We start from the raw sequence: 12,401 nt of genomic DNA on the forward strand, positions 1-12,401 counted from the left end.
TCTTCGTCGTCAGCGAATTATCAACGTCGTCGTTGATTTTGTTCTTCAACAATTGTACGCATAATAATTTTGTCCATTTCTTTTCAAAAATAAAACACACACACACCCGAAACAAACACACAGCAAAGCCTTACTTTGTTAGCTCAACAACAGAAAAAATAACATTTAACAAAAGAAAAACAATACAGAAATACTGAAACAAACGTACTGAACCCTCTTTGGCACCTCTCAATCAATCTAAATGTGTATGTGTGTTGTTGAATTTAGGCCGTTTTCGCTAGTTGGATACCAGAAATCACTGAACTGGCTGCCCAAAGAAGCAAATATGGTGGAACATATAGCAAGGATCCTAGAAAAAGGTACACGAACACGTTGCTGGCTGTACCGCTAAGAGAGAAATATATAAGATCAAAACCTATATATACAACACAACAACTATCAAGATAAACAAGATAATGATTATAAAAGCAAACAAATACCAAAAAAAAAACAAAAAAAAAACAAAATATATACAACACCGCAATCGCAGCAATCGAAGAATCTTGAATTCTCTTTGTATTACCTAAATTTTCTTTACTAAACTTCAGTCAACGAACAGCTTAAGTTTTACTTTGATTTCCTATTTTGTTTTTATTATTTTTCACCCTTTAATCTTGAACATTTTTTCGGCGTCACCTGGAATTGCATAAAAATAATGCCAAACTCTGTCGAAAATCTGGGTTAATGAACAAATTAATCAAATATTTTACTTTGTTTTATTATTTTCATAAAAAGCTAAGCTAAAGGAAAACAAACAAAAGAAATTAAATGGAAAAATAATTAGGACTTGAAGGCATTGGTTTCTTGGCGGCATGTGTCTGTATTTAGTAAATTAACAAAAAGAAAAAATCAAAAGGGAAACACATAAAAGAGTCACTGCAAGAATTACACAAAACGATTTAAAAAATGATTCCGCAGAGGAGAATATATATTGTTATAATGTAATTTACTTGTCAAATCCTTCTGTAATTCTCGTTGTCGTTACTTTCACACACACACTCTACACTCATTGTCTACAAACTATATTGCTTCATTTTTGCGTGCGATTCACTAGGCTTGTTTTTAGATAGAAAAATAAATAAATTGAAACCATTAATTGCTTCAAACATTTTTAGTAAGAGAAACGAACAGAGATGCGATGTTTTTTTATTTATTTACCAGTTCATTTGCGGTTCCCGAGGATGTGTGCAACACGTTTTGGAATCTCTGGGCCCACTTACTAATCTTAACTAAAACTTTTTAACGGAGACTAACTACTTTATAACCGGAACTCTGCCTCTCTCGAGGGGATTACTCATTTGTTGAAGCATGCACATTTCGAAGTCGACAAGCTATTCACTCTCAATTAAACGATCACCACCCGACACAATCTATATGTATATATATTTTGGAGAAGACAATTTACAGAAGTATTTGAAGAAGGTGTTCCCCTCCTCAGCCAGTCGTCGTCAGCCCAGGTCTGACGATCGAGAACGAGACAGTTGAAAAGAGCTAGAGACTCGCCGCTGTATTTGAAATGTGTAATTTTTGAGTTGAGTTCGTCTTTTGTTTCCGTTTCCGTTTCCGTTTGATTTTTGATTATTACCGTACCTAGACCAGAGCCACTATTTGCGTGTTTTTATGCAACTTCAGCTGCGTCATTGATTTTTTGAGTTCGAACTGTTGAAGCTCCGAAACTAGCGCTGAACCAATCTACATATATGTATGAACTTGTTCGTTTATTCCTTTAATGGCTTCTCTTCCTGAGTTACCGAAATGCATTACCGTTGAGTTGTTTGTTTGTTCGTTTGTACATTTTCCACAAGTTCTTTATTTTCCGTTTGAAAAAAAAAAAAATAAAAACACACTTACACCCAGTTGCTGCTTTGGTTTCCCCCATATAGAGTCTTGATTTCCGGATACTATTTTTCATCTTGTTTTTTTGTTTCCTTTCCAATTGTTTCTATATGCGATACATACATAAATAAAGTTGCAGTAGTTACGATTTTTGCAATTTCAATTTATCCAACATACTATATCGAATTTACTTGTAATTACTTACCATACCAATACGAAACTAATTCCACACTTTATCCCTTACCTAATCAAACTAATCATCTCTATTTCAAAGTCGTTAATTTGCTTGCACCCACTTTGTATGCCGCAGCCACGCATAGAAAAAAAAAAAAACTACTAAAAAACTAAAACTAAAAATTACAAAATATTAATACGAAACGAAAGCAGTACGAAACCGGCGCCATCGGGCGCTGAAATATGTTTTTTACGATGATCATCACTTAGAGGAGCCTTGATATTTGTATTCTTGTGATCAGTAAAGAGTTGCAGTATCCCGTAATATCGTATTCAGTATCAGCATCATGTCTTCACATTATATGTACTCGTTACTCGTTACTCTATCCCGTACCGAACCGAACCATATCCCGCCCCGAAACACAAACATAACACATGCGGTTTAGTTTAGTTTCCTAGATGAACGAGCACACACACACCATCGATGATTTTGGTAGCGTAGATTTGAGGCACTGATAAAATGAGAGAAGCGGAAGTTGCTAGCCGACTTCCGGTCGCTGTGTGTGCGTGTGTACTTGGCACCGAATTACCACCACTGTACTAGGGTTAAGTTTCTCCACACCACCGTATAGTTTGAATTCGTTGATATCTGTATGTGTTAACTCGTTATTTAACCACACAACACGTAACCCCAAGAAACCATTAGAGCCATAAGAACTTAGCTGCAAACTGTTAAAGCGGTTTATCGATTTATGAAGATAATAAGACAATATGTTACATACCTCTTCCGTTTTATTTGATCTCATTTACTGTGTTTTAATTTGTGTTTTCCTTGTTTGACAACGGTCCAAGGTGATTCCGAATAGACATACATAATTATAGAGCGTCCTGGAAGCCACAGCAAACACAAGAGTGTCGTCAGCAGGATACCGATCCGATGCCTTCATCATATAGTGCTTCTAAGGGTCCTTTTTCGAGTCTGTTTGTCCCCCCATCTCGGTTTCTCTCCTTCCCATCAGTGTGTCCCTCTCGTTGATCCTTCGTGCGATTCCTACTCTCTCTCTCTCTCTATCTATTTCTCTCTCTCTGTTACTCTCTTTGTGTGTCATACGAAATTTGTGTAATGCTTTTTATTTAAGTTTAACAACAACTACAACAATCCAAAACGAAAAATAGAACAAAAATACTTCACTGTCATCATTATCTTTCATACTGTAAACAGGCGATTTTTGCAAGTTGTATACCTGAGATTATAGACTTGATTGGAACAAGAGCCAAATATGGGGGCACATTAAAAAATGAAAAAGGGCGAAGGTGAGACAAACCAAATTTTCTTTCAACCAATCAAAACAATTAATCAAACAAACTGATTAAACCAAAAGATATATAAAAATACTACAACAACCAACAAATACAAATAAGACTACTTACCACAAAAATAATAAAAACCAAAAAACAATCATAATTTTTAAGCCATAATCCCAAAGATCAACAAACCTAAAATTTAAAAATAAAACTAACCAACAACCGAGTATTTATGTTACCAAAATAAACACCAAATCAAAATGAAATTTCTGCCCAAAAGCAGTCAACCCTGAAAAATTGATAGACTTTACTTTTTGTTTGCGCTTCCATTCATGCCAAACGTTTTTATTCCCAGTGTGGAGGAGTAGCTGGAAATTTGATTTTGATTCTAAACACTAGAGAGACACACTCTCACACACCAAGCCTAACACGAGCCATTCACACAAAGCCACCAAGAACATGGCCACAAAAAATGAATCCAATCACAATCATTGTCGCCGATACCCATATATTACTCATACGCCCTGTGGGAACGCCAAAGATGCTCTGGCTGCTCGACAATAAAAGCGAGAACAACACCACATTTGTACATTTCAACTATCCAGGCCATCAATCAATCAATCAGCCAATCAATCAGTCACCCAGCCCAAATTCAAAACATTTAATCGATCAAACATTTGCCACAAAAACACAGTAACAGCCACAGCAACAGCAACACAGCCACACAACAATTGACCAAGAAAAGCAAAAATCAAAAATCAACAAGAAAATTTAACTAAAATACTCATATTGCATATATGAAAAAAAAAGAATACGAAAAACAACAACAACCAGTGTATATCTTTTAGTTCTCGAGCAAACTCATTTTGTGTTCGTTGCCTTTCAGTTTGGTTTTCCTATTTATTTTGACCTTAGACGTACGTGTGTGTCTACGTAGTTCCAGTACGTGATACCCAAAAAAAACAGAATCCGACGTAAGACGTAAGATATATCGTTTCAGCCTCGCCCCAGGAAGTCGATAATGACATATTGCGTATTATATATAACATTAGTTTCCATTAAGTTTACGTTGAGCCCATCGTTTTGCGTTTTGATTTGCGCCAGTTACTTTCAACATTTCGTTTTTTGGTTTTTCTTTGAATTGGCATTTTGCAGATACTCGTATCGTATTTGAGAACCGTACCGTATACCGTACCACATACCAAAATCAATTGTTTCGTACTTAAAATACTGTTCTGAGTGTATCTACTATATCATGTGCGTACTCTGCTATCTTGTTGTGAGTTTCCATACTACTACTACATCCTGAATTTGAACGCCAAAATTATCAACTTACTCTTCTCTGCTACTTTCTACTCTCTCTATATCGTACTCGTACCATCCTGATCTTGATCTTGAACCTAAATTCTTTAGCTCTCCTATCCTATATTATCGTTTGATTTGCACGTTCTCTCTTCTGTTTTACTCTCTTGAGTTTCTTGAGAAAACGCGGCTTAATCGTGTTTGATTTTCGACTTATTTATCGTTTAGTTTTTGGTTAAACTTTTGGTTCATCTAGAAACGAATTGGTTACGTGTAATTTGCAGGTCGAGTGTGAAGTCAGATCAGAGCTGATGATTGGCATTAACCGAAATTCAACATGCGTATTGCGTATTGCTCTTAAGTTTTGTCTCTTTTCTGTATGCCATATCATCCTAGCCTCGTTTTGCATTTGTATTAGCCCTTGAAGTGGATCAGTGATTGGTGTTTATTATTGTGTTACATTATCGTAATTGTCTATATAGCCCTTGATATCGAAGTCGTAACTGTATATCCATCTTAAACGAACGATAATAATGCATATTAAATACTGAATACTAAATATTAAATACAATAATAATAATAATAATAATAATATCCGATCGATTGTATACGTAAATGTTAGAATCCATACTCAAAATGTACACACACACCAACTCGAACTCGAAGTCTCGATAGATTTTTCTTTCCAAGTACAGACAGCAATTTGTAAATACCAAGCCACTCTCACGGAAGACTTCAATTTGCTTCATAATATATATACAAATATATTTTTGGCTAGAAAATGTACGATATTAGAGGCAGCAGCTGTCATCTGAGCAACGGAACCATCGTCAAAGTGTGTGTAAAGCGAATCAATAAAACCTATCAATCAATCAATAAAACTCATGTATCTTCCCAGCATATTTTAATCTTACTCTGTATATCTTTCTCTCTATCTTCAAACCTTCAATCAGTTATATCGATCCGCTACTCTGCGTGTTGTAGTTCTTGGACAACTTTAACATAAATACACCCTTTACACCCACAAACATACTTTCTATTTACTTATGATTTCGACTTTCCACTTCTTTGCGAAACATTTAATTACAACGGTATGATCAAGCAATATAAAGATATAACCAAGCATAACCCACACATAGGCCAGAATCGGATGACACTGCACTTCGCTCCACTAAAACTGTCGTAGCCCAATGTTGTGTATGGATGCGCTCGGCGATCTCATTCGATCTACTATACCCTTGCCCGCCTTTTCGGATCAGGTAGGAATCAAGAAACAAAACAAAGCCGAGGTCCTGCATCGTTGTATGTTTTGATTTGACGTGGCCCCTCTAAGCACACCACACTACTCTGTTGTCTCCAGCTTAGGGATCACTGATCAGGAGAGAGTAATATGCTCGCCAAAGAGTACTCAGAATACAATCCGTAAACTGCAACTGTAACCGTAACCGTAACCGCATCCGTATCCGAGCCCCACACATCTCCTGACTGTCTCTCTATCTCGCTGTCTCTCTTTCAAAGATCTCTCCTATCCATAGTTTTTTTCCGTTGATTTCCTCAAAACCCACTCACCTCTCATTGCACATTTCCGAGATGATAGTTTTTGGCGCATCTGAAGAACAAACATTAAAATTAACTTTTACTTTCTGATTCATGTTGATTAGCAGCTAAGCTGCCAGAAAATGTAACGATCAAAATGCGTGGCCAGGCATCAAAATGTTCAACCTCTTCACTATGTTTATATCATTTCCAGAAAATAAAACCACAACAAATAATATGAATATTTCAATCCAAAAGTCACCATTCGTTTCTTTAGCTGCAGCAATGAAAATATGAAAAAAATAGACACAAGAACTAATCGAATGTAGAACATTTATTTCGTTTGTTTGTTCGTTAAATGCAAATTGAAGTTCTTCTTTTTCCTTTTTTTAGCGACCCCCCGTAGTCGAGCACCATTTTTTATTGCCACCGTAGAGGTAACCAACGAGTTTGCCACTTGTACAGCCTTGCATTCGGATTTGATCAACCAAGACACAAACACGACATCTGAATACACTTTTTCTCAAGACTTAGTAAGATACAGTAGAGTTTTGCTTTTGATTTTGAAACTGAGACAATCCACTGACTGTACTTGAAGTATTTTTAAAGGACTCTAGGGATAAAGGACTCTTTTGTATTTGATTTTGGTTTATTGTTTTTATATTTTGACTGAGTAGCTAGACACCTAGGTGATCTATATATGATAAAAACCAAGAAACCCATACACCAACATACACCAACAAACACCACCCCCATATATACACACGGAACAGTAGCAGTATGCATGTGTAGTGGCACTGAACACACCACCATATATGTATTAGGTATTTTTGGGAAGAATGCCTGCCGGTTTGCCTGACTGCCTGATTGCATGACTGTGACTACAGTAATAATCTACCTATATTATACAAAGCCTAGCACCTGTAGAAAATATTTATATCTATTATATGGAATGAGCGTAGTGTATCATACAATGTGTATATAGAAAACAAATGTGTTGGCCAGTTGCTGACTACTTTTGATGCTTTACTTGATGCATGTAAGTTGATTTAGAGGTTTACGCCGATGGTTAAAGGCATCGGCGGCGGCGTAGAGGTCAAAATGACTCGGCGGCGGCGGCGTAGTAGTCAGAAAGAACCGGCGGCGGCGGCGCGTCAAATAAGGCAAAAAGGCCATTTTAATGAGTTATTTTTTTTTTTTTAAGTTTTATAAAGAACAATGACACTGAAGGCCGCGCTGAAGCTGCGCCGATGCCGCACCGGCGGCGCGCCGCGGCGCGCCGTTATTTTCATAATTTGGCGGCGGCGCGTCAAATAAGGCAAAAATCGGCGGCGGCGGCGGCGTGGCGCGGCGGCGTATATGTCTAAGTTGATTACAACAAAATAAAAAAATATATATATATATACAAAACTGATGTGCGTAGCTAAGCCTTTACTAGAAACCGTATTGATTTACAAACTTTTCATTTTCACCTCTGGACATTGGCGGATGCAGAGTCCGAGATCCAGCCAGATTCTCATTTTGTGACTCCTGATTTATTGCCATTGATTGATTAATTTTTTATGTACAAGCCCCTGGGGTAGCAGACTAAATTCATGCATTTTGAATTTATCATTTGAGTTTTAAGTTTACCAATTATGAGTTCTTGTATTTTGTATAATTTTAATAAATGTTTGTTTCCTAAGAAAATGCAAAAAGTAATTATACTTTACCACCAAATAATACTGACAAAAGCCATAAAGATAACCATAACCAGGCAACGACGAGCAGTTGATAAATAATACAAACAGATCAAAGCCTAAATCAATATAAAGAAATATACAAAAGACGAAAAACAATGAATATACTCGTATCTATAACCTCACCCAATGACATGCACTCATTCGAACACACACATTCAAGGCACTCACACACACACGCATACATATATATAAAGTAATACTAACACCGAGACACTGACACCGCAAATATGTATATTATAGATTCCGATTCAGATTCAGATTCATGGAATGTGATTAAATCTGAGAGGACTCGAGCGAATGCATTTAATTCAATTTAATCAAATTAAAAGCATTTTTCTCGGGCTCAAGGACCTTTTGCCGCTTTAATCGCACACTAATACCGAAACACACACCTCATTTCATACACTGTCACATAAGCCACACATGTATAGAGCTTCAACGCATTCCACACTAGATTTAAGCCAAATTGTTGCATTAATCGTTGAAAGCAATGCCATTTCCGCGGAACTAATCTTTTTATCTCTCTCCCAAACTCAACATTACCTGAACCCCAACCCGGAACAGACATATTGTGGTATGCGGTCACATAACATACGAGTCCGTGTCGCATTTCCTGAAGGACTTTCTCCACGAAGATCGGGAGGATGTCGATGTCGAAGTGGTCTTTCTCCATCGGTAAGTTCATCAAATGCCCAACTCAAAAATTATGCAGAAGAATAATAAACCTAATTACAATCGTATTGCTAATTTGTTGTGTCGTTGTTAAGTTGAAATTATCGTTTTCTAAATGTATTTTCGATTCAGTTTTAATCAGTAAAAATCAGCAAAGAGAACAAATAATAGAGCAGTACCTAAGCAGATTCCAAGACTTAAGGGGTTTGTGGTCAGCAGCTGCGCGAATAAGTAGGCAATGATTTTGTTACGGGTTTGAAATAAATACTTTTCAAATTAAATAGAATTAATAATAGTTGGAGAGCTAGTTTAATAATCTTACCAAGAAATTATTCTATAAAAAACTGCATTATTTCATACATTTAATTATATAATTAGTTTTTGCTCCATTATATCGGTTCTAAAATACGTTTTTTTATTTTATTAACAACTGCTGGCCGCTAACCCCCTAGTTGGGACCTAAATTCCCAGCCAGTTAAGTTAGATCAAGGCACTATTTTAAGTATTTGCATTAATCTAGCGATTAGCGAACACACAGACAGTGGATATCGATTGATTTTATTTTTGATTTTGAACAGTCCCTTTTTTTTTAAATTATTAATACCTAAATACAACTATATATATATATATAAATATGCCATATCATGTAATGTAATGTAAACCAAAATAGCAAAGAGCCTGACCTGGAGCTAGAGGGACTGCTGAAGCGTCACTATACCACAGTGGCCTTTTTTCAGGGCACTATGATGAACGCAGTCGACCTGGAGCGAGTCAAGGTACACAAACACACACCGAGAGCACACCAAAAACACGCGAAACATCCAACACACCACACCACACACACTCACACACACCCCTCAGACACAGACACGGAACAAACAAAGAAACACACCTACAGACCAGTGAGCAATACATGAAGACACGCAGAAGTAACGATAAACGATTGGAACCCAGGTGTCCCAGCAACAACCACAGCAACAGTCAAAACAATAAAAAATAGAGAGAAAGAACAAAAAACATTAATGAAACATACTCATACTTTGTGAATGTTTTTGTGACCGTGGAGGATGCAACTTCACTCTGTCTGCCCTCCATCTCCAAAGTGAATTAGGAGAACTACTTTCGCATTCGCTGCTGACATCTCTCACAGCAATCGAAGATCAAAAATCGAGTCAAGACACGCCCCCTACCTCCATAAATTCTATATATATATATATGCTCGCTCTCTCTCTCTCTCTCTCACTTTGAACTTGAACAATTCAATTATATTTATTTTTATTGCAATTTTATAGCTTTATTATGATAGCATTATTATTAATGGTTTCCGGTTGCTGCTGACGAGGCTTTCAAGAAAACGGCATTTTCTTCAAATTTCCTCCCAGAGCCACGTGATAAATGATGTTATTCATAATTTTAGATATATCTTAGTTTCACTTTAAAACATTTTCTTTTATTTTTCGTTCACTTTTTGCGTTCGCTTAACGTAATTTATCCCCGCTTAATAATGGAATGACCTACTTAGCTGAATTTTTTCCAGTTTCCATTTTTTCAGTACCTACCATATATATTTCCTTTTGATTCGAAACGAGCTAAAGCTTACTTGACATTACATTAAGCTACAAATATCTCACGTTTTATTATATACATTTTCAATTTTTTAAATCGTAGAAACCTTAAAGTAAATTCAAATAATCCCTCCTGTAATATATTCGTGACATTTATATTCTCCCATAGAGTTCTTTGAGCCTTGAGAGCCTAGTTAAGTAATGTTAATTAGTTATTTAAGCAGAGTTCCTTGTCTAGAGTATAGAGACGTACTTAATATAAGTAAGGAGATTACGATTTATTTCCGTTTTATAGTTTAGTTTTAATGAATCACGATTTTTGTTGCACCTTCGGCTTGAAGATTTCTTTACCGACAGTTCTGTCTGCATTGTTTGTTTCTCTTTCATTTTCATTTGCATATTTGCGGACTCCGAAAATCGCACAATAACCACACATATATACTATATATATATATATATCTGTATATTGTTTGTTGTGTTTCGAAAACACGCCCACAAACCCACACACATGCAACGATATTCTTCTGTTTCTTTGATTACAATCCAATCTACGTAATCTCCTCCGTGTGTACATTGGAATCATTGAAAACTCTAAAAACTTTGTATTATTTCCCCACAAAAATCAACCACCAACAAAAAAAAAAAAAATCAAATCAATTAAAACAAATTTATAAAGAAAACCACCCGATTTGGAACTTGAGGGTTTGTTCAAACGTCATTTTACCACCGTGGAGTTCTTCCAAGGAACCATTATGAATCCGATCGATCTGCAGAGGGTTAAGGTAAAACAAAAATGTATTTTCATTTTATCCGTTTCACTATATGTTCTATGTGTTCGTTTGCCTTTCGTTCCTTACCGTTCATTTACCCTATTCCGTTCAGTGTACTCGTACTCTCGTCTCGACCCGTGCGCTATGCTTTCGTTTCATTATGTATTAACCGAACCCCAGAATAAGCGTACTATTACTACCTACTACTTCTTACGTACCCGTATACTTATTTATGTAACGAACGCTCAAATGTAATTACAACCCGCCTATTAATCTATACCCCTGTACGTGTGTGTCTGTGTACTGTCTATCTACATGTACCAGCGATATTCGTGTAATACGTATACGTAATATGCATTTTCTGGTTTTAGTTTTGGTCAACAGCAACAGCATCACAGCGCTCATTAGTACATGTATCTCTCTTGGCCCCGGCACCTGAACATAAACCCAATTACACCAAAAATTTACACAAATAAACAAACTGTGAATAGCAAGTAAACAAATAAAAACACACAGAATAAATACTAACAGCACACACACACGGACACCGTAAATTGCTGTTGACATTGTTGTGTAAAAACAGAAACGAATAATTCCTTTGATTTATCCTTATTTTAAGCTGCATTACCCAAAGCCATTAACGTAAATGTAATTTCTTCTTTATGTATGTATGTGCTAAGTATGTTACTGTAATTGTTAAGTTAATTGTTAACTGTATAGTTTGGATTACTACAAATATTTGGGTATTGATAGATAATCAAAATAAATGGTGAAGAGCTTAAGGAGATTATTTTTTTTTAATACTAAAAAAGGTCCAGGTATGATATATGACACTGAATAATAGTTATAGTTATATTTTAAATAGAGGGAATATATTTTGTTAGCCATATTTAAATTATTATATATTTATGTTTGGGAATTTAAATACTATTCTTTTCTTTGTCACATAAATCTCATAAAATATAAAATCTTTAAAAATATTTAACAGTATTTGGAAACTTGAAATTGTCTTTATTTGGGTGTTCTCTCAATATGAATACCATTTGAATATACAAAAAATTAAACAAATCGGTAAAAAATTCAATAATCTATTATTTAACCAGATAAAGATTATCTTTTTTTTAATTATAAACTTTTATAGAGTATTTGAAAGTGACATTTTTCAAATGATAAGCAATTAGGGTTCAATTTTTGGAGGAAATTATTAACATCAGCTCAGCTAAATATGTGTAAACTTAAATAAATTGTATAGTATGCCTCTATAAGTACATGTCTTAGTCTGTATAGTAAATATAAAATATATAATATATATAACAGCTTAATCGATATCCTTTGAATTGGCGCCTTTGAACGGCCTTTGCTAATGCCATCGCCCGTCCTTGTAAAGTGCGATAAACATCGCATCCTTTGCATGCAAGCCGACTGCATGTCTTTGATCGGATAAAGATGCTTGTAATTAG

The 12,401-nt window shown here is 35.7% G+C and overlaps 1 protein-coding gene across 15 annotated transcripts in view; it reads left to right on the forward strand.

Annotated features, from left to right (window-relative positions):
- slo (calcium-activated potassium channel slo) overlaps positions 1–12,401 on the forward strand; it is a 46,949-nt gene that overhangs the window by 15,206 nt on the left and 19,342 nt on the right. For 10 of the 15 annotated variants that reach the window (XM_070286288.1, XM_070286290.1, XM_070286287.1 and 7 more), the window contains exons 8-9: positions 8,499–8,609; positions 10,848–10,953. In XM_070286288.1, coding sequence (XP_070142389.1) covers positions 8,499–8,609; positions 10,848–10,953 — 217 coding nt within the window. Of the gene's footprint in view, positions 1–267; positions 360–3,271; positions 3,364–8,498; positions 8,610–9,276; positions 9,383–10,847; positions 10,954–12,401 lie in introns of all 15 variants that reach the window. The other 5 variants (XM_017165030.3, XM_017165032.3, XM_070286286.1 and 2 more) reach the window with 3 other exon arrangements.

Source organism: Drosophila kikkawai, chromosome 3R (assembly GCF_030179895.1).
Source record: "Drosophila kikkawai strain 14028-0561.14 chromosome 3R, DkikHiC1v2, whole genome shotgun sequence".
Classification (NCBI taxonomy): domain Eukaryota; kingdom Metazoa; phylum Arthropoda; class Insecta; order Diptera; family Drosophilidae; genus Drosophila; species Drosophila kikkawai.